The 21,489-nt window shown below is 47.7% G+C and overlaps 6 protein-coding genes across 6 annotated transcripts; 4 read left to right on the forward strand and 2 right to left on the reverse strand.

The window, feature by feature from the left end:
• Positions 1-276: 276 nt before the first annotated feature.
• LY89DRAFT_552053 (clathrin heavy chain) lies at positions 277-6,187 on the forward strand (the record flags this gene model as incomplete). The annotated part of the gene is made up of 13 exons (XM_018208312.1): positions 277-306; positions 466-504; positions 563-934; positions 988-1,482; positions 1,589-2,205; positions 2,260-3,013; positions 3,120-3,216; positions 3,302-3,643; positions 3,708-3,762; positions 3,830-4,137; positions 4,184-5,005; positions 5,113-5,846; positions 5,897-6,187. Coding segments are annotated over 13 exons (4,956 nt in total), but the record flags the coding sequence as incomplete, so codon positions are not given.
• A 2,318-nt stretch (positions 6,188-8,505) lies between these two features.
• On the forward strand, positions 8,506-12,887 carry LY89DRAFT_728458 (pyruvate carboxylase-like protein; the record flags this gene model as incomplete). Its single annotated transcript, XM_018219266.1, has 12 exons — positions 8,506-8,635; positions 8,735-8,755; positions 8,809-8,816; positions 8,878-8,889; positions 8,973-9,010; positions 9,064-9,095; positions 9,169-9,288; positions 9,339-9,400; positions 9,456-10,302; positions 10,478-11,374; positions 11,429-12,726; positions 12,774-12,887. 12 exons carry the CDS (start codon positions 8,506-8,508, stop codon positions 12,885-12,887), a joined length of 3,579 nt encoding a protein of 1,192 aa, XP_018076656.1.
• A 668-nt stretch (positions 12,888-13,555) lies between these two features.
• On the reverse strand, positions 13,556-14,995 carry LY89DRAFT_293192 (uncharacterized protein). The gene is made up of 2 exons (XM_018206526.1): positions 14,647-14,995; positions 13,556-14,582 (listed from the first exon to the last, which is right to left on the reverse strand). Exons 1-2 carry the CDS (start codon positions 14,774-14,776, stop codon positions 13,642-13,644), a joined length of 1,071 nt encoding a protein of 356 aa, XP_018076657.1. The 5' UTR covers positions 14,777-14,995; the 3' UTR covers positions 13,556-13,641.
• Positions 14,996-16,308: 1,313 nt separating this feature from the next.
• LY89DRAFT_777432 (uncharacterized protein) lies at positions 16,309-17,379 on the forward strand (the record flags this gene model as incomplete). The annotated part of the gene is made up of 2 exons (XM_018222143.1): positions 16,309-16,319; positions 16,372-17,379. The coding sequence occupies 2 exons, from the start codon at positions 16,309-16,311 to the stop codon at positions 17,375-17,377; spliced, it is 1,017 nt and encodes a 338-aa protein (XP_018076658.1).
• A 622-nt stretch (positions 17,380-18,001) lies between these two features.
• Positions 18,002-18,514, forward strand: LY89DRAFT_693728 (cytosolic large ribosomal subunit protein L30; the record flags this gene model as incomplete). Its single annotated transcript, XM_018216657.1, has 4 exons — positions 18,002-18,077; positions 18,132-18,236; positions 18,287-18,336; positions 18,416-18,514. The coding sequence occupies 4 exons, from the start codon at positions 18,002-18,004 to the stop codon at positions 18,512-18,514; spliced, it is 330 nt and encodes a 109-aa protein (XP_018076659.1).
• A 412-nt stretch (positions 18,515-18,926) lies between these two features.
• On the reverse strand, positions 18,927-20,885 carry LY89DRAFT_714130 (uncharacterized protein). The gene has a single exon (XM_018218105.1). It carries the CDS (start codon positions 20,671-20,673, stop codon positions 19,006-19,008), a length of 1,668 nt encoding a protein of 555 aa, XP_018076660.1. The 5' UTR covers positions 20,674-20,885; the 3' UTR covers positions 18,927-19,005.
• Between the last annotated feature and the right edge of the window lie 604 nt (positions 20,886-21,489).

Genomic DNA, 21,489 nt, shown 5'->3' on the forward strand with positions numbered 1-21,489 from the left:
CCAGTCCCGATCGCGCCTAGCGTATTTTCGGCAGCTTACGAAATAAGTCTTAGCAGCCTTGCTACCATGGATTCTCAAAGTTCGCGAAAGACAGATTCAGCATAACAGCAATCAACAAACACTCCCCTCTCAAGCACCCAATAGCGTCCCAAATTTTAAAGGGAGCTTTGATCATCACGCTCATTACCTGAACACTTTGCTTTCCCCTTTCACTGAGATCGAGAACGGTTGTGGTTCCAGCGCCGCAGCGCAGACGAAGCAGCCATGGCGCCAGCTCTGCCCATCAAGTTTACGGAGCTGCTCCAGGTATGTGACAAACTCTATCGCGCCTTCATGATGTTGGAACGGAACTGACAATGACTTCTAGTTGACTGCAGTGGGTATCTTGGTACGTCTCCGGTTGTTTTGAGCTTCCCGAGCTGTTCAAAGGTGAAGGCAACAGCTGGAAGGACATTGAGCTAACAGGTATCATCGCAGGGCACATCAATTGGATTTAATTCATGTGTAAGTGATCAGCTTCATAGCTCAAAGCTTCTGCCAAGGTAGCTAATGGTGACTGCAGACCCTCGAATCCGATTCATACATCTGTGTCCGGGAGAAGAAGGATGAAGCCTCACAACCTGAAGTGGTCATTGTCGACCTGAAGAACAACAATAATGTCATGCGCAGACCTATCAAGGCTGACAGTGCGATCATGCACTGGACCAAACAAATTATTGCTCTGAAGGCACAATCCCGGACCCTCCAGATCTTCGACCTTGGCCAGAAGCAAAAGTTGAAGTCCGCCACAATGAATGAGGATGTAGCGTTCTGGAAGTGGTTCAGTGAGACATCGTTAGGCTTGGTAACAGAATCGGCGGTCTACCACTGGGATGTCTTTGATCCAAATCAACCCTCGCCTGTCGAGATCTTTAAGAGAAACCAAAACCTTTCCGTGAGTTTGGTCTTGGCGACACATATGGATGGTGGCTAACATACTTTTCTCAGGGCTGCCAAATTATCAATTATCGTGTCAGCGACGATGGCAAGTGGATGGTCGTGGTCGGTATCACACAACAACAAGGACGAGTGGTTGGTGCTATGCAATTATACTCCCGAGATCGTGGCATCAGCCAAGCCATCGAAGGACATGCTGCTGCTTTTGGCTCTTTACGCCTTGAGGGAGCTCCTGCAGATACCAAGGTCTTCACATTCTCTGTTCGTACCGCTTCGGGAGCCAAGCTACACATTGTTGAGGTCGACCACCAAGCCACAAATCCTACCTTCTCGAAGAAGGCTGTGGATGTATACTTCCCAGCTGAGGCCGTCAATGATTTCCCAGTTGCTATGCAGGTTTCGCAACGATATAGCATTATCTACTTGGTCACAAAATATGGTTTCATCCACTTGTACGACTTGGAGACTGGTACTTGCATATTCATGAACCGAATTTCGAGCGAGACAATCTTCATTACTGCGCCGGATTCAGAATCGGCAGGTTTGGTATGTTCTCCCTCTTCTCTTGGAACATTGACAAGGTGGTGGAGTCGAGCTAATAGCTCGACCTGTCATTCGAATGAAGTTTTGAGTTTGCTAACTGTTTTTAAAGTGTGGAGTTAACAGGAAGGGTCAGGTATTATCAGTCTCTGTTGATGAGAATACCGTGATTCCATACCTCCTTCAAAATCCCGCCAACTCGAGCCTTGCTGTCAAGCTTGCATCACGTGCTGGACTACCTGGTGCAGACAACTTGTATGCAGGTCAATTCGATCAACTACTGAACACCGGCAACTATGCTGAGGCTGCTAAGATTGCTGCGAACTCACCTCGTGGCTTTCTCCGAACCCCACAAACCATCGAGCGATTTAAGTCATTGCCTGCTGCACCAGGACAACTGTCTGTTATTCTTCAATACTTCGGTATGCTTCTCGACAAGGGAAGCCTGAACAAGTATGAAACACTTGAGCTCGTTAGACCTGTTCTTGCTCAGAACCGCAAGCACTTGCTCGAGAAGTGGTTGAAGGAGAACAAGCTTGATTGCTCTGAAGAGTTAGGAGATGCCGTTCGCCCACATGACTTGAACATCGCTCTCTCCATATATCTTCGAGCCAATGTTCCAGCCAAGGTTGTTGCTGCTTTTGCAGAGACTGGTCAATTCGAGAAGATTGTTCCGTACGCATCACAAGTTGGATATACCCCCGACTATGTTGTGCTACTACAAAGCATGTGAGTTGAATGGAGATTTTACAGTTATGACAATCACTGACTTATATTCTCCAGAGTTCGTGTCAACCCAGACAAAGGCGCCGAGTTTGCGACTCAACTAGCAAATTCCAATCTCGTTGACTTAGAACGTGTGGTCGACATTTTCCAATCCCAGGGCATGGTCCAAGCCGCAACCGCGTTTCTCCTTGACGCTTTAAAGGACAATAAGCCGGAACAAGGTCACTTGCAGACTCGTCTACTCGAGATGAACCTCATCAATGCTCCTCAGGTTGCTGATGCTATCCTTGGGAATGACATGTTCTCTCATTATGATCGACCGCGCATTGCTCAATTGTGTGAACAAGCTGGTCTCTCTCAACGCGCCCTGGAGCACTATGATGATCCTGACAGCATCAAGCGAGTTATCGTTAATATTGTAGCCACCCCAACCTTCTCACAAGATTGGTTGACCGGCTTCTTTGGACGCCTCTCCCTCGAGCAATCATTGGATTGTCTTGATGCCATGTTGAAGAGCAACATTCGCCAAAATCTGGCTGCTGTTGTCCAGATTGCCACCAAGTACTCGGATCTCCTTGGCCCGGTTAGATTGATTGATCTCTTCGAGAAGTACAAGACTTCCGAAGGTCTCTTCTACTACCTTGGTAGCATCGTCAATCTGAGCGAGGATCCGGATGTTGTCTTTAAATACCTGCAAGCATCAGTTGCAATGTCTCAATTCACGGAAGTTGAGCGCATTTGCAGAGACTCCAACCACTACAACCCCGAGAAAGTAAAGAACTTCTTGAAGGAAGCTAAGTTAACTGAGCAAGTGAGTCAATCGCATTTCATTTCAGATAGAGGGAAATGAGTTTTCGGGGGAGAGTCCTTCTCGCTTCCTTCGTAGTTTTATTTGACCCATACTAATTATTTGATAGCTCCCACTCATCATTGTCTGCGATCGCTTCAACATGATCCACGACTTGGTTCTTTATCTCTATCAGGCACAGCAATTTAAATCAATTGAAGTGTATGGTACGTCAAATTCTACCCTAATTTTATTGGATGAGCTCCTCGGCTCCTTGGTTTCTCTCAAAAGCGTATACTGATTCGTTGCCAGTTCAACGTGTTAATCCGAGTCGTACACCGTCTGTCATTGGTGGTCTTCTTGATGTTGATTGTGATGAATCGATCATCAAGAATCTTCTCTCGACCGTCAATCCAGCATCCGTGCCCATTGATGAGCTCGTCCAAGAGGTTGAGTCAAGAAACCGTCTTAAGATTCTTCTCCCCTTTTTGGAGACCACGCTCGCTGCTGGCAACCAACAACAAGCAGTGTACAATGCCTTGGCCAAGATTTACATTGATTCGAACAATAACCCTGAGAAATTCTTGAAGGAGAACGATCAATATGACACTCTAATTGTGGGTAAATACTGCGAGAAGCGGGATCCGGGACTAGGTAAGTTACCGCTTTCCTTCCACTCCCATCTGTTCCTGGACATTCTCTAACATTTCGTCCCTAGCATTCATTGCCTACTCAAAGGGGCAAAATGACTTGGAGTTGATCAGTATTACATCGTGAGTCAAATTTTGCCCTTGTTTTGTATTCAACTTCTGTCAAAAGTGTATACTGATTTGTCAATAGTGAAAACTCCATGTTCAAGGCTCAAGCTCGCTACCTCCTCGACAGAGCTGACCGTGAATTATGGGCTTTCGTTCTTAGTCCTAACAACATTCATCGTCGTTCTGTCGTTGATCAGGTCATCTCTACCGCTGTTCCTGAATCGACCGAACCCGATAAGGTCTCGGTGGCTGTTGCTTCCTTCTTGGCTGCCGATTTACCTGCAGAACTTATTGAGCTTCTGGAGAAGATTGTTCTCGAGCCATCTCCATTCTCGGACAACGAGAACCTCCAGAACTTGCTCATCTTGACTGCTACCAAGGCTGACAAGGGTAATTTTCAATCTCTCGACAATCATTTCCTTGCTAATTCAGTCAGGTCGTGTCATGGATTACATACACAAGCTGGATGCATACAACGCTCCAGACATCGCCAATATCTGTATCGAGGTTGGTCTGTTCGAGGAAGCTTTCGAGGTCTACAAGAAGATCAACGACCACTCTAGCGCCGCCAACGTCCTTGTCGAACACATTGTCAGCATTGATCGTGCGCAGGAGTATGCTGAGCGCGTTGAACTTCCTGAGGTTTGGAGCAGAGTCGCCAAGGCTCAATTAGACGGTCTTCGTGTCAGCGATGGTATTGCCTCTTACATCCGTGCTGAGGACCCAAGCAATTACAACGAAGTTATTGAGATCGCTACTCATGCCGGCAAGGATGAGGACTTGATCAAGTATCTCCGAATGGCACGCAAGACCCTCCGAGAGCCTCCCATCGACACCGCTTTAGCTTTCGCTTTTGCCCGCACCGACCAGCTCGGCGAATTGGAAGACTTCCTTCGAGGTACCAATGTCGCCAACATAGAGGAGTCCGGTGACAAGGCTTATGCCGAGGGTTACCATCAAGCAGCTAAGATCTTCTTTACCAGTATCTCCAACTGGGCCAAGCTTGCTACCACTCTTGTTCACCTTGAGGAATATCAAGCTGCTGTTGAGTGTGCCCGCAAGGCCAACAACATCAAGGTTTGGAAGCAAGTTAATTCTGCTTGCGTTGAGAAGAAGGAATTCAGACTTGCGCAGATTTGCGGCCTGAACTTGATTGTTGATGCCGAGGAACTCCAAGGTCTCGTCCGACAATATGAGCGCAATGGCTACTTTGATGAGCTCATTGCTCTCCTTGAGCAAGGTCTGGGTCTCGAGCGAGGTAGGTGTTGGGGAAGCCCCATTTTCTCCTTATTTTCCCCGAGACATTGTCTTATCCTTTTCCTGAAGCAAAAAAGATGGAAAAATGCTAACGCCACCGCTATCCAGCTCACATGGGAATGTTCACCGAGTTGGGTATTGCTTTGTCAAAGTATCACCCAGATCGTGTGATGGAACACTTGAAGCTCTTCTGGTCCAGAATCAACATCCCCAAGATGATTCGTGCTACCGAGGATGCTCACTTGTGGCCTGAATTGGTCTTCCTGTACTGCCATTACGACGAGTGGGATAATGCCGCTCTTGCCATGATGGAGCGTGCAGCTGACGCTTGGGAGCACCACTCTTTCAAGGACATCGTCATCAAGGTCGCCAATCTGGAGATCTATTACCGTGCATTGAACTTCTATCTTCAGGAGCAACCATCTCTCTTGACCGATTTATTGCAAGCCTTGACGCCTCGCATTGATGTCAATCGTGTCGTCAAGATGTTTGAGAAGTCCGACAACATCCCGCTCATCAAGCCATTCCTTCTCAATGTTCAATCGCAGAACAAGAAGACTGTCAACAATGCCATTAACGATTTGTTGATCGAGGAGGAGGACTACAAGACTCTCCGTGATTCGGTCGAGAACTATGACAACTATGATCCTGTCGAGCTTGCTCAGCGCTTGGAACGTCACGATTTGGTCTTCTTCCGCCAAATTGCTGCCAACATCTATCGCAAGAACAAGCGCTGGGAGAAGTCTATTGCTCTTTCCAAGCAAGACAAGCTTTTCAAGGATGCCATTGAAACTGCTGCTATGTCTGGCAAGTCCGATGTCGTGGAGGAACTACTCCGCTACGTAAGTCTACCAAACCTGCCACTAATGGACACTGCTGATTTATCTATTAGTTCGTTGATATCGGCAGCCGTGAATGCTATGTTGGCATGCTCTATGCTTGCTACGACCTCATCCCTATCCACGTTGTCATGGAGATCTCCTGGCGCCACGGTCTGACCGACTTCACGATGCCCTTCATGATCAATTATTTGGCTCAACAGAGCTCGACTATTGAGATCTTGAAGAAGGATAACGAGGAGCGCAAGCTTCGTGAGAAGTCCCAAGAGAAGGAGGAGAATAACACTCCAATTCTTGGTGGCAACCGACTCATGATCACTGCTGGCCCGACCGGACGTCAATCCCCAGCTCCCTTTCCCCAAGCCAACGGCTTTGCACCACAACCAACTGGGTACAACGGATTTTGAGGTTGAGATGTCAAGTCGAAGCTGACGGGGCGTACTATACATAATGACCAGGACATGTTTGGGCTGTACCTTTCTGATTTTAGCAGCGGGGTGGGGTTTATTCCATGGAACATGTGTCTCATAGCATCTTCACGATGACCTGACCTGTAGTTGTAGCCTCTCGTGGATTGGACCTCGTGTCTCGAGCCAATGAGGAGGCACCGTGTAACTGATAGGAGCGACCAGATGATGATGCCTTTGCTTTTTCCAGCTTCTCTGATGTATTTTGAGAAATCAAAGCTTTCTACATTCATCTCTCTCTAGATCCATGCACATGAATGTCTTGAGTGATGTGAGTCAATTGACTATGTGAAAAGCATCAACGGTGTGATTGACTATAAATTCCATGAGGCCGCGGCTAATGTTACGTTGATTTCCGAACACATCTCACAAATGCTTGCATGATCTCTAAGATCCTTTTCATGATAACCTGGTAAAGGCTTGCTCGCCGTGTCCGAAAGACGTCTTTTGGGGCGTACCTTGGAGTGTATTCCTGTCTCGCTCGCTAACAGAATCCGGGGTTCGCATGCAGAAGCAGAGGCACAGGACGGATGTGCCACACGTGGGCTGACAAGTCTTTCGACATGCATCAGCACACAGCAACAGATGGTTGTGATATGTTTTCTTATGGAAGAAAGGAAGGGAAGCGGCTTTCGTCGGGAGTTCGGGTGTACTTGCTGCATCTACTGCTGAGGGAAATTTTTCTTCCCCTTCCTTCGAATTTCTAGATTGTGTACAGTACCTGGGCTTGGTCCGATGTTCGGGGCGCTGCTGCACCGCGGCTCGGTAGTGAAAATTGCGAAAAGACGAGGTGATGTGGTGGAGGGGTAGGGGACAGTGGAGGTGGTTCACATGAGTGACAGGAAAGAGAGAGAGGGAAAAAAAGAAATGTCTCGAGCTTGGGGTAGCTTCTAAGCTTGGCTGTGACTCTCCCGTTCGGGCCCCTGCAGGAAGAGAGGGAGGAAGGGAGGGAAGAATCTTCAGTACAGCACAACGTGCATGATAGCTATGTAAATTTTTTTGCATGTGCATTCGTAATTTTTTTTCCCCGTCAGCGAATGGGCATGGATAGGATAGATAGGAATGACGATGCTGCGATTGCATCTCCACGGCTATAAAAGAGGCACCGGTATTCGAGAAAGCATGGATTAATTAAATCCTAGCCAGAAAACCCCCCGCCGCCCGCTCAGATTGCCAGAGCTGCGACTGCACTTATGTCATAGCTCCCAGACTTTCTACCCACTCTGCATAGCCTTATCGTGGGGGACAACCCGAGATACAGTAGATCTCGAGATTGTTATTATTATTATTATTTACGATTGGAATTGGAATTGGGATTTGAACATTGTGAGAGATAATTGCATCACGTTATCGATTTTTCTCTCACTGGGCACTACACTACACTACCTGCAGCCAAATTTCTCACTTGTTCTGCTGTACGAGAGAGCACAGCAAGCTTGGCCTCTCGGTGCCGTACACCACGACCAGGATTCTGTGATTGAGATTGATTGGGGTCAGATCTTGCTTGCTTGATCTTGATCGATATCGGCGGCGCGCAATTGGTGGGAAAGCCAGAAACTGTCTTGGACAAGGAGAGAGCACCGACACTGGGAGCTTGGGTCCGGCAGGAACGAGGGGACAATAGTGGCTTCTGCTTCTGCTTCTGCTTCAACCCCACTACGACGACACTGACAAGAGCTATCCCAAACACCAACCACCACAGACAAGGAGCACCACGCACGCAAGACCAGACTCAGAGACTCTCGCTCATTCATCACTCACTCACTTGCTCACCCTCGCATCTGCATCTGAGTCTGCATCTGCATCTGCATCTTAAGCCGAGACTGCACGACCCAGGTCAACAAAACAAGCATCTTTTCCCCCCAACTCCTCCTCTCTTTCTTTTCCGCAACCCTCAACAATAACAGAACCTATCTCCCCATTCCTATCCTGCCTTCCGTTCACCCATTGACCGCTGTGTACGCATCCTTCACGCCGATCATCCCCAGCTCGTGAAGCTCATTCACCTCACCTCACCGTCCTCTCCTCGCAACCCCTCCACCGGTTCTAGCTCGGCACGAGGCTTCTCTAAGAGCAGCGCCGACCACCACCGTGCCGCCCCTCCATAGCTCTCACGCATCTAAACTCAAAGAGCTTCCTCGCCCTCTCTCCTCTGCATCGCTCAACATCCACCGCAACTTCTCACCACCAGAATCATGGCTGACGAGCACAATCCCAATGGCGCCTACAGCGAGGTCTTCGAGGAGGGAAAAGATGCAGGTCAGGCACAGACCATCCATCGCATCCGTGCCAATTCCAGTATTATGCAGTTGAAGAAGATTCTCGGTGAGTTTTTGATCCTTCCCAACACAACGCCTGGGAAGCTGCATTGAGCTTCGTTTGCCATTGGGACCTGTGCTGATGATGTTTCTTTCCATCTTACAGTGGCCAATCGAGGAGAAATTCGTAAGTATTCCCCGATCATGTTTTGTTGACTGCAGATTGCTGATGTGGAGTAGCTATCCGTGTACGTCCTGTTATCGTGGCGGGGTAATTGGAGCTTGCTGACTTGAACTTTGATACTATAGATCTTCCGTACAGTAAGTTCACACTTTCCAAGACTGCAGCAATTGTTTGAGGAATTGTGGGATTTATGCAGGTGCTGACTCGTTCAATTGAATAGGCTCACGAGCTCTCTTTGCAGACGGTCGCGGTTTTCAGGTACCAATTGGCGGTGTTCACGATGCAGCAGCTTGGGGCTAACCCATTGGCAGTTATGAGGACAGACTTAGCATGCATAGGCAGAGTCAGTATTTCCCTTTCCAATACAGCTTGCCAAGGTGACAAGAATATTTGCTGATCTCTATATGTGTCTGCAGAAGCCGACGAAGCCTACGTTATTGGAAAGCGCGGTCAATATACACCTGTTGGAGCCTACTTGGCCGGTGATGAGATTATCAAGATTGCTCTGCAACATGGCGTACAAATGATCCATCCTGGTATGGGAAGAGATTCTGCAGCTTTAAATGGTCGCTAATAAGTCTGCCAGGTTATGGTTTCCTGTCAGAAAACGCAGGATTTGCTAAGAACGTTGAGAAGGCTGGTCTCATCGTACGTTATTCCCACGTCTCATAGTCATTTAGTATATACTAACCATTACTTTTAGTTCGTCGGTCCATCTCCCGAAGTCATCGACGCCCTAGGTGATAAAGTCTCTGCGAGAGCTATTGCTATCAAGGCTGGTGTCCCAGTCGTCCCAGGTACCGAAGGTGCCGTAGAGAAATTCGAAGATGTCAAGAAATTCACCGACGAATATGGATTCCCAATCATCATCAAGGCAGCATATGGAGGTGGTGGACGTGGTATGCGTGTCGTCCGCGAGCAAGAAACCTTGAAAGATTCCTTCGAGCGAGCTACCTCCGAAGCCAAGTCTGCCTTTGGTAACGGCACAGTCTTCGTCGAACGTTTCTTGGACAAGCCAAAGCATATTGAAGTCCAGCTTCTGGGTGACAATCACGGAAACGTCGTTCACTTGTACGAGCGTGACTGCTCCGTCCAACGAAGACATCAAAAGGTCGTCGAATTGGCTCCCGCCAAGGATCTTCCCCCTGAGACCAGAGATTCTCTGCTCTCTGATGCAGTGAAGCTTGCCAAGTCTGTCAACTACCGCAATGCTGGAACAGCGGAATTCTTGGTTGATCAACAGAACCGATACTACTTTATCGAGATCAACCCTCGTATTCAGGTCGAGCACACAATTACCGAGGAGATCACTGGCATTGATCTTATTGCTGCTCAGATCCAAATTGCAGCTGGTGCTACTTTGGCTCAGCTTGGACTGACCCAGGACCGCATTTCTACGAGAGGATTTGCTATTCAGTGCCGTATCACCACGGAAGATCCATCCAAGGGATTCTCCCCAGATACTGGAAAGATTGAGGTTTACCGATCCGCTGGTGGTAACGGTGTCCGCCTTGATGGTGGTAATGGATTCGCTGGTGCGATCATCACCCGTAAGTAATTGGTCTCTCCTTCTCCAATCTCCGTACCTCTTCAGCTTATAGTGTACCTTCTTTTGGAGGACAGTATGAAGCACTTCGTATTCCACACGAGATCGCCTCTTCAACTAAACATTCCACTACTTCATTGTTCAATATATGTTATACTTGCTAATATACCTTCAAACAGCCCACTACGATTCCATGCTCGTCAAGTGTACCTGCCATGGCTCCACATACGAGATTGCTCGGAGGAAGATGCTTCGTGCTCTCGTCGAATTCCGTATTCGTGGTGTCAAGACCAACATTCCTTTCTTAGCCTCATTACTCACACACCCTACCTTTATTGAGGGAAATTGCTGGACGACCTTCATCGATGATACCCCTGAGCTGTTCGATCTTGTCGGCAGTCAAAACCGTGCTCAAAAATTGTTGGCCTACTTGGGAGACGTTGCTGTGAATGGCAGCAGCATCAAGGGACAGATTGGAGAACCCAAGTTCAAGGGTGACATCATCATGCCAGAATTGTTCGACAATGATGGAAAGAAGATCGACACAACGGAGCCTTGCAAGAAAGGCTGGAGAAACATCATTGTCGAGGAGGGACCAGAGGCATTTGCCAAGGCCGTCCGAGCGAATAAGGGATGCCTTCTCATGGACACTACATGGCGTGATGCTCATCAATCGTTGTTGGCCACCCGTGTTCGAACAGTTGATCTGTTGAACATTGCAAAGGAGACCAGCCACGCATACAGCAATCTCTACAGTCTTGAATGCTGGGGAGGAGCAACTTTCGATGTTGCCATGCGTTTCCTCTATGAGGATCCTTGGGACAGACTCCGAAAGATGCGCAAATTGGTTCCAAACATTCCCTTCCAAATGTTGCTCCGTGGTGCCAACGGTGTTGCGTACTCTTCTCTCCCAGATAACGCTATTTACCACTTCTGTGAGCAGGCCAAGAAGCACGGTGTTGATATTTTCAGAGTGTTCGATGCCTTGAACGACATTGACCAACTCGAGGTTGGTATCAAGGCTGTTCACAAGGCTGGAGGTGTAGTTGAGGGTACAGTGTGCTATAGTGGAGATAGTGCGTATTCCCGGCTACATTACGTCTTTTGAACATTGCTAACATGTTGTAAAGTGCTTAACCCCAAGAAGAAGTACAACCTACCATACTACTTGGAGCTCGTCGACAAGCTTGTGGCCATGAAGATCCACATCTTGGGCGTCAAAGATATGGCGGGTGTTCTCAAGCCTAAAGCAGCGACTCTCTTGATCGGAGCAATCCGGAAGAAGTACCCAGATTTGCCGATTCACGTTCACACGCACGACTCGGCTGGCACCGGTGTTGCGTCCATGGTGGCTTGCGCCCAAGCAGGTGCCGACGCTGTGGATACTGCTACTGACAGTTTGTCTGGCATGACTTCTCAACCAAGTGTGGGTGCTGTCCTTGCTTCATTGGAAGGCAGTGATCTCGACCCTGGTCTCAATGTTCACCACGTCCGAGCCATTGATACCTACTGGGCTCAACTCCGTCTCCTGTACTCGCCATTTGAGGCAGGTCTAAATGGACCCGACCCCGATGTCTACGAGCACGAGATTCCAGGTGGTCAATTGACCAACATGATGTTCCAAGCCTCTCAACTTGGTCTTGGTGCTCAATGGGCAGAGACCAAGAAGGCTTACGAGCAAGCCAATGATCTGCTTGGTGATGTCGTCAAGGTTACTCCTACTTCCAAGGTCGTTGGTGATTTGGCTCAATTCATGGTTTCCAACAAGCTCAGCTTTGACGATGTTCAAAAGCGTGCTTCCGAGCTTGATTTCCCAGGCTCAGTCCTTGACTTCTTTGAGGGCCTTATGGGTCAGCCATACGGTGGATTTCCTGAGCCATTGAGAACCAATGCTCTCCGTGGTCGCCGCAAGCTCGACAAGCGCCCTGGTCTTGTCTTGGAACCACTTGATCTGGCTCAGATCAAGAGGGATATCTACAAGAAGTATGGTAGTGTCACCGAGTGTGATGTTGCCAGCTATGCTATGTATCCCAAGGTCTTTGAGGATTACCGAAAATTTATCCAGAAGTATGGTGATCTGAGTGTGCTCCCAACCAGATACTTCTTGTCTCGACCTGAAATTGGAGAGGAGTTCCACGTTGAGCTTGAGAAGGGTAAGGTTCTGATCTTGAAGCTTCTTGCTGTTGGTCCTCTTTCGGATACCACTGGCCAGAGAGAGGTCTTCTACGAGATGAACGGTGAAGTTCGACAAGTCACAGTTGATGATATCAAGGCTGCTGTTGAGAATACCAGCAGACCTAAGGCCGATCCTGGAGACAGCAGCCAAGTCGGTGCACCAATGGCCGGTGTTGTTGTTGAGCTTCGAGTCAAGGAGGGTGGTGAGGTTAAGAAGGGTGACCCACTTGCTGTTCTCAGCGCCATGAAGATGGTAAGTCTACTTACTCGGATGAAAGACATTTTGCTAATGAATGATAGGAAATGGTCATCTCAGCACCCCATGCTGGTAAAGTGGGTAATGTCCAGATCAAGGAAGGTGACTCTGTTGCTGGTTCCGATCTCATCTGTAAGATTGTCAAGCCAGGAGAGTAAATAGATTGATTGGAAGGGATTGAACGTATATTGTTTTGTGGCTTTCGGAAAATTTTGGCGAAAAAGGAAAGGGGAATGATTAGACTGTGGCTGTGGATTGAGGTCTTCGGTGATCAGAATGGGATGGTTTTTGGAAGGAAGTTTGTATGTCTTTATGAAAACGAATTGTACCGTTTTGATAATTTTTTGGGGATGAATTGTGACGTACTGACAGACTATTTGACTCTCTTTACTTGAGATGAAGGACGTATATCTTTAAGTTAAAATAAAATCCACTATGAGTTTTGATCTCTAGATTATCCGTCTTCAAGCCACAACTTCCAGAATTCGTGATCCACTTCACAGTTTAAAAACTCCTCCAACCACAGCCCTCACTTCGCGCACCTCCCCCATTGGTGCGCCAATATGTACGGGGCAATTATCAATAGCTTTTTAAACTTGTGAATGCAGCAATAGTATCAATGATCACTCGTATCAGCACGTTGCTAAAAGTAAACTTCTCAAAATTGTATGATGAGTTTGTTCGCCCAGAGCGCAAATTGCTCGAAAAGCGCAACTCGCGCGAAAAGCGTAGGTAATTCAAGCATTTCAACCCACAAATTCCAGTGTGTTATAACGATCTTAATTAGGAAAAAGAAGGGGAACCTGTGGAATACTTTTTCGTTCTTCCCGAAATTCCATTCTTACTCTATAATTACATGCAACGACATTGCTCTATTTGAAATCCTTCTTTCTGCTCTTTGATCTCAGTATTCTAGGAACAATCTGTCTTGGCAGTTATCGTAAAGCCAGATGGTACCGGTACCACGGTCGAGACTCCAGCACACCAGTTCGTCAACGTTGGACCATTCGTCGCCCATATAAGGTCTGCCATTGAGCCGAGGCCACAAGTGCAAAAGCATTGTGTACCAGTGGCGCCGATGACTTCCGTACTTGCTGTTGGTGTGGGATAAATAGAAGTTATGGGAAAGAAATCGGTGTCTTCACATCTCGTCTGAATTGGATAAATGTCAGTTACGATGTGGAGGTCCGCTCCAAGAGCAGAGATCCCCCCAGGTTGAATAGCCTCGTTCCAAAAGTCAGGATCTGGCTTCAAAACTGGCATGTCAATTCCAGGCTGCCAACTCTGCCAAGGTGCTTCCTCCAGAACAACTCCAGTTGCATTCACAGGGGAGGTAACGTTGCCATCTACTGTGTCGTCGGGAGGACGGTATACTCTTCTTGGCACTGGAGACATAGAGTTGCTGAAGTACTGTTGCACGTAGATGGCAATGGCATCAAGAGCGTACGAGTCTGCATTGACGTATGAATAATCTGTACCTTGCTTTAGGGCTAGGTCCCAAACTTCTTCAGCGCGATAAGCGTAATCATCTGTGCGGGGCTGCGATACCATGGTGTAGTGCCAGATTTCGTGGAACATCACTTGGCCTGCGTTGGTTTGAAAGTTCTCCATGATGCGTTGCTGATCAATACTCCAAGCGGCACGCCCGATTTGTTTTGAAAGTGTTTCGAACTTCAAGGCAATATTGCAAAAGACGGTGTAGTGGTTGCGCCAAAGACTTATCCAGGTAGTTGACCAAGAGTACGCCACAGTACCGGGCGCACATTGGTTGGCATAGTCCCAGCAGTACCAGTATATATACTCTCCAGAAGGTGGATCATCGCTAAACACCTTTCGCAGACGACCAAAGTTATCTGATAACGAATCAGTTATTGCGTTCTCAGTACAAAGACACATGCAGAGAAGGATTCGGCGTACTAGCAATGATTTCCCGGTAATTCCACTCAAATGGTCCCCACCAGATATCCGAGTTCCAGTCCTTTCCAAGCCACTGTGTATGAGGAATGTCGTAGTTATACCCAGGGACGAAAGTAGTTTGTGCATTCATTAGTTGACTGGCTTCGTCCCATGATCTGACAATCCAGTAAGCAAAACTGTCGGATTCGTTCACGTTGCCGCAACGAATTCCCGCGGGACACCACTACCAAAGGTCTTGGCGTACGTGCTGTAATCGCCACCCCATCTATCCACTGGGTTGGTTATACTATCCGAGTCGTTTCCTGGAAACGGCCAAGAGTATGGATCATCTTGTCGCTCCTTGAGTTTAAACAAAGTGTATTTTCCTCTTTGCTCCTCCTCAATCAGGGGACTTGCTACCACAAGAAGAATGGTGAACTCCATACAATGGGTCGAACTCCTCGCATATCTCTGGAGCCGATTTGTGAAAATTGAAGGAGATAAAACGACGTAGGCTACTGTAAGTTGATGTCACAAGGCTTGAGCATGATGACCGTCCCAGGACAGGGACTATTTAAATTAATACATCTCAACTTTCTGGGTGAGGTTTGTCGTCCAACAAACTTTGTTGAGCCTTCCCAGTATGCCCTTCAGATCCTGAGCACTTCGGTATGGTTGAGCGCTTCGCGTTGCTTCCAAACTTGGATATGGGTGTAGTCCGAGCCATTCTTTGGCTAGATCTGAATAGCACAAATTCCATGGTACATAAAACCCTCGCAAGAAAGCTGTATAGAACTTGATTCATTTTGGATTATTACTATTTCAAGAATGAAAGGATCAGAACAGGGTGATGTTGGTCAAATATTCTATAGGATGGCACCACTGAGCGCCTAGAAGTAACAACAATACGAACACGGTGTTAACGGATTTGTTAGGTTTGAAGGATAGCCCCGTGGCGGCCATTTGAGTTGGTGGTCAAGAGGTCGAGGCACGGTTAGTACAATCCTACCTTGTTGTGATTATACACGACTCCACAATCATCGACGCCATCTCCAGTCCATATTCGAGGTTAGGGGCAATACTAAGTTTTTGGGTTTAGTCTCTTTCTCGCGGTTTTGAGGACAAAAAGGGCCTTCACTCTGAAAATGATGAGTTGCACGTGACCCTACTTCCTTGTCCACCTGTTGCCTACTTAGCCAGCGTCCGTCTGGAATTCCAACATCACATAGTCGACCAGTCGACCCAACGACCTTCGACTCCAACAACTTCTTCAGAAACGTAGGCCGTTTCACTCTTACGCCTTCCAACAACCTGACGGCTGTTTCAGCGGCGACCCTTCAATGACCTAGGCTCCAACCCGTGGTCCAGCAATCCAACTTGGGTCTTATATTGCTCGCCCACACCAGATAACATATCCAACATAACTGCACCTTCATGGAGAATTGTTTGTACACAGCGAAATTGCCCCCAAACACGACTCGCTAAGTCAATACTGGTCACAGCATCGTCTCAGACTTGCTCGAAATGCGAGGTAGTTACGCATTCACCATCCTGATATCTCTGTGTCTTCTTGCTGCCGCTCAGGAGTACAAGGGACCAATATGGATATGTCCTTTCGAGAAATGCAAGAGATGTCCCACAATTGCTGAAGTCGAGTCTTCGGGAATTGGCTTTGCATAGACAATGGGATACGGGTATCTCCAATTATGAAGTCCAATCACAGCTTCAATGCTAATTCGCACCCAGAACTGCCGCCATAAGACATATCAACGGATCATACGAGACTGTAGCCAAAATTTCGGGGTCAGAGCAGTATACGTCTCTCATGCAAGAGCTCACTCATCCCGCAAACTTTACTCCAGACGGTAAGCGGATCCCATCGGAAGTATCGTCGTGGAAAGATTTTGCGCTGTGGAGAAGCAAACGACGTATTAAGAAGATGCTTGGTCAGCCAGCAACGACACAAACCGCCACCCTCTCGACCATGGTTTCCAAGCTTCACAAAGCTGCTGAAATCCAACTGGGCTCTCGAATCAAAGCCGCGGCACTGAGTCAGCCTGACGCTGTAACAATCACACTAGAAGAAGTCGACAACGTGTTCGACTATTTCGGTATCGAGGACCTGATGTTGGATAATCGGGATCCGCTTTTCGATCAGCTCTTCGCTACCTCAGCAGCTTACGCCGGGTACGGGAAAGGTCTTTGTCGGAACTATACCAATCTCTATGGATGCGGGACAGAAGAGTACTTTTTGGCTTCGAAATGGACGCTGTTTCTTGATTATACTGAGAGTAGTCTGGATGGAGCGCTTCGATCTGTTCAGTCGGCGCGGATGTCTAGGGCATGGGACACGTTCGTTGAGCCGGAGCTTGGGCTGCGACGGCTCTCGATGTATGAGGATGAAGATGCGTATTGGGCGAAAGTGGAGGATCGCATTCGTGAGTTTGTTGGGTCTGTGCGGAGACCGGTTGAAGATTTGGTGTTGACGGGTGAGTCTGCTTCGGATCCACGCTTTCTCGAAGCATTACGCCATGCTTTTGCAAGATCATCGACTGGACAAGAAACGCTGGAGGCGCTTGAGATGCTCATCCAAGCAGATGATGGACCCGATTTCCTCTATGCTACTGCGAAAGGAGCGGCGGAATTTGCGAAGCGGAGGCAAGAAGGCATGGCTCGGTGTCTATTGCCTGAAAAATGTAGAAGGCGGGAAGATCAGTCGGAGAACGAGATTGGGAGATCTGAAGAACTTTAATCAGACCTCTCTCCTCCTATTGCAACAACCTCGCAAAAACAAGAACTATGATGCCCAAGAAAAAGGCAGAGAAAAGGAAATCATCGAACGCCGCTTCGCAACGACGCAGGGCAGCAATCTGCTCTTAGTGTTCTTTGAATGCTCGCTAGTTCCATACCCCCTTTCGCCACTACAGAACATCGGTATAGAGCAGAGCAGGTTAGAGTTCCTGGAAACGATGGAGGTTGAGGAAAGGAAAATTGAAGGAAGAAGAAAAAAAAATATATAAATTAAAAAACATACAACAGCAGGTATTCGCTGGTGGTCACCCACCCAACTACTAATCTGCCGATCTGAGGCTTGTGTATGGCAGAGCGGACGGGATGCCCAATTCTCTTCAGTTTATTTTCCGTTTTCGGCTTTGTGAAAATGCTGACTCAGCAACCACTTACTAGGCTGTTTCTGGACTAGGTTTCTATAGCTCGAAACTAACAACAAATATCCCACACAATGAAGAACCTGGAAATATTTCCAGAGCTCGTTTCCTCCTCCACCAAAACCGACAACATCGACCCAGCCTCGATCTCTCCCTCCACCTTCAAGGACTCTTCAAACTATTCGTGCTCTTTAGTCTTCATCTCTGCGATGGCGCCCCGCAAAGAAAAGAAGACCGGCGATTCGATTAATTCTCGACTTGCTTTGGTTATGAAGTCTGGGAAGGGTATGTTTTCTCATGCGGATGGCGTATTACTCGGCGCTCGACTAACGTGAGAAGTTACGCTGGGATACAAGTCCTCGTTGAAGATGCTTCGTATGGGCAGAGCCAAATTGGTGCTGATTTCTGGCAACACGCCACCTCTTCGCAAATCGGAGCTTGAGTGTAAGTTTGCACCGCAACTCTATCGGGCTCATGTCGCTAACTTCTGCCAGACTATGCTATGCTCTCGAAGAGTCCTGTTCACCACTTCAACGGTAATAACGTACGTTCCCACATTCGACTTCGGTTCCTGCGAAGGATTATCACAAGATAAATCTGGAGGGCTGCTAATACTTGTTTAGATTGAGCTCGGAACGGCATGCGGTAAACTCTTTCGAGTTTCGACTATGGTGGTCCTCGACGGTGGCGACTCCGATATTCTAAGCCAGGTTGTTGCTTGAGGGCCATTTCTACATTTGCATCAAGGAAAGGGACATATTTCGGAGCGGAACTCCTGCGGGAAAGATTGGCGTACGGTCCAATAGTCAATCATAACACTCTCGTGCGCGAGCCGTGGACTTTGAATGTGCTTTGCAATTGCTTAGTTTTCTAGGACGACAATGTGCCAATCTCAGTCTTTGCTGTCCTTCGAACTGTGCTAAACAAATTTCCCCATAATCACACCTCAGTAATAATCTATAGGTACCCATACTGCCCACAATGACAAATCTCCTTCCACTCCTTTCCGTATCTTCGCCCCCTTCTTACTCTGGTGTTTGCAACTCGAGGATCTGAGGTTGCCAAGCTGTGTGCTCCTCGGGTTCGATACCATAATTACCTAGTTCTCTCCACAGTCTCTCCGCTCTCTTATGTTTTGTGTTAATCGCCTATTTCCCAGAGCTGCAAATGATTTTGCGAAACACCGTTCTTGCCCCTTTTCACGCGGCTTGTTTCAAGTCGAATACCTCGCGCCTCCGGGGTCTCTCTTGCTCTCCTTTCCTTTGCCTTCATAGTGGTTTTTGCCATTCGAACTTTTCGTTTCTCTGGGGTCTCTTTTGCTCTCCTTGTTTTTTTCACTTGCGTATATTTTTGCGAATCGAACGCTTCGTCTCTCGGGAGTTTCTTCTGCTATTTTTCTTCTGGCACTTGCCAATATTTTTGCGAGTCGAATCCTCCGGTTTCCAAAAGTCTCCTTTGCTTTTTTTCTTTTGGCTTTTGCCGATCTTACTGCGAGTCGAATGCTTCGCGCTTCCGGGGTCTCTTTTGCTCTCCTTTCCTTTACATTCATCTTGGCCCTTGCCCGTAGAACTTTCCGTCTGTCTGGGGTTTCGTTTGCTCGCCGCCTTGTACTCCTAGCTACTTGTCGAATACGTCGCTCTTCGGGGGTCTCTTTCTCTATTTTCTCTGATATTGCTGCGTTACGAATCCTCCGTCGCTCAGGAGTTTCCTTTGCTCGCCACATTGTTCTCTTGCCTAGTAATCGAATGCGTCGCGCCTCTGGGGTCTCTTTCGCTAGTCTTCTTTTCGTGCGTTCAGATACTAATGCAAGTCGAATCCTTCGTTCGCGGGCGACCTGCAAAGCCCAGACCCCGAGAAAATCTGGGTCTCTGGTCGTTGGATCGAGACGTTCAAGAAGAAACAGTACCATGAGCCTCGTCATACGAACATCGCTATCAGAGTTGTGGTTGGTCCCAACTAGAATATGGCCTGGATGTAGCATGGGGAAAATGAATTTTAGCGCTAAAGAGATGGTGTTGGGAATATTGAGCCGAAAATCTGGAATAAGCGATACGCAATGAGCATCGGGTGGTAATACATTTTGAAAACCAGAGTTGGACAGCATCAGCCTTAACCTTGGCACATCTAGAGGGTGTAGTGACCATTCAAGGATATAATCATCTGATGTTATACCACTCTCTTTGACCAGCTTACTGGATTCGTAGGCAGAACAAACTTGTCGATCTGCTGTTGGACTTCGATATTTTGATTTGTAAAGATACTCTGCCATCGGATCGAGGCGGCCAAACATATCCTTTGAGACAAGCTTTTCCGGATCTCGCTTTACACATACATCAACCAACATCTCATTGGTGCATAAATCCAGTAGACTTGTTTGGGTAATTGGCCCATCTAGGTTTAGGCCAACGAATTCGTTGTCCAAAATGAGCACTTTCGGGCGATACCCATTCGTATTAGTCCATTCTCGATCTCTTAGATCCTCCAAGAGCAGTTGGATCAGTCTAAACCGGGAAGAGGACTGCCAGACATCTCCATCCATCCATGTTTTGTTGTTGCCAGGAGAGAGCAGTGCCTGTTTAGTCTCTGATGTACGGCGACTTTTTCTTCGCCGAGAGGCTTTCTTGATCCCGTTCGGAAGATGGCTGACACAATGGCTAGATCTATCCCAACGGAAGTCTAGGCAATTGTTGACCAAACATATCGGTCCCTGGTCATCATCTGCAAGTACTCCGAGGGATTTCAGTTTACGTGTACGACCTCGCTCGAAATGACACCAATCACAGCGTTGTCGCAACCTCGGAAACTTTTTTCCATGCACTAAGGTAAGATGGAGTGTAGTAGTCGCAAAATTTATGACTGACTTGTTAGGACAATACTCCATGATCGCGTGACGGTAAAGAGGCCTCGGACCCAGGCAAGGCAAACCCAAATGACGAATCGAAGCTGACGAACTCGGATTCTGAGCTAAACGATTGTTATGAATAGTCTGGCAAGAGATATGTGCTCATACAAACACACAAGGGAGCTATTCCGACCAACAGTGTTTTTCTGACGCTCTGGTGTGCAGGCAACCTGGAGCTTTGTAAGTATAATACCAAAAGCTCATGTTCTAGCGATGAAGTTTCGCATGGACTTCTAATAAGAGCTGAGGCCACCGGGAATGGCCCACTTAAGCGAGACGCGGTAACGCGTAAAAATTCTACACCCCATTTTAAAACCCTTACTACACAACAACCCTCTTAGGAATCAGTCCATAATTCAAGATGGAGACACCTCTTATCCTAAGTGATCCTATCGAGAAAGAGAATAATGAATGGCCTACCCCTGCACGTGCAGTCATTCGATCCCTATAGCGCCAGGGAAAGTCGCAACGCGAGATTGTCTCAGAGACCCATATCCCTCGAAGAACAGTACGCCGCATTCTTAAGCAGGAATCTAGTCGGAGAGAGCGCAAAAGAAAGCTCTCTAGACACCATATCATGTCTATACGCGACATACGTTATTGCATTCGAACCATTTCCAAAAACTGGAGCTCTAGGCGCATGACTTTTGAGGCTCTCAAAAAGCAACTACCCTACCTACCCTCGGTGCGCACCATTCGTCGAGAATTAGCCCGGGCTGGCTACCGCCGCTGCATTGCATGCCCTCGACCATATATTACCCTCAAACAAGCTAGGAAGAGATATGTATTTGCCAA

This window comes from Mollisia scopiformis (assembly GCF_001500285.1).
Source record: "Mollisia scopiformis unplaced genomic scaffold LY89scaffold_3, whole genome shotgun sequence".
NCBI lineage: Eukaryota > Fungi > Ascomycota > Leotiomycetes > Helotiales > Mollisiaceae > Mollisia > Mollisia scopiformis.

Excerpts from the sequence above, each read along its gene's own strand:
- LY89DRAFT_293192 (XM_018206526.1), bottom strand. The coding sequence starts at position 14,776 with ATGAATGCACAAACTACTTTCGTCCCTGGGTATAACTACGACATTCCT. Across the intron at positions 14,583-14,646 it reads TTACCGGGAAATCATTGCTA|ATAACTTTGGTCGTCTGCGA; the intron begins GTACGCCGAATC and ends ATTCGTTATCAG.
- LY89DRAFT_714130 (XM_018218105.1), bottom strand. The coding sequence starts at position 20,673 with ATGGAGTATTGTCCTAACAAGTCAGTCATAAATTTTGCGACTACTACA.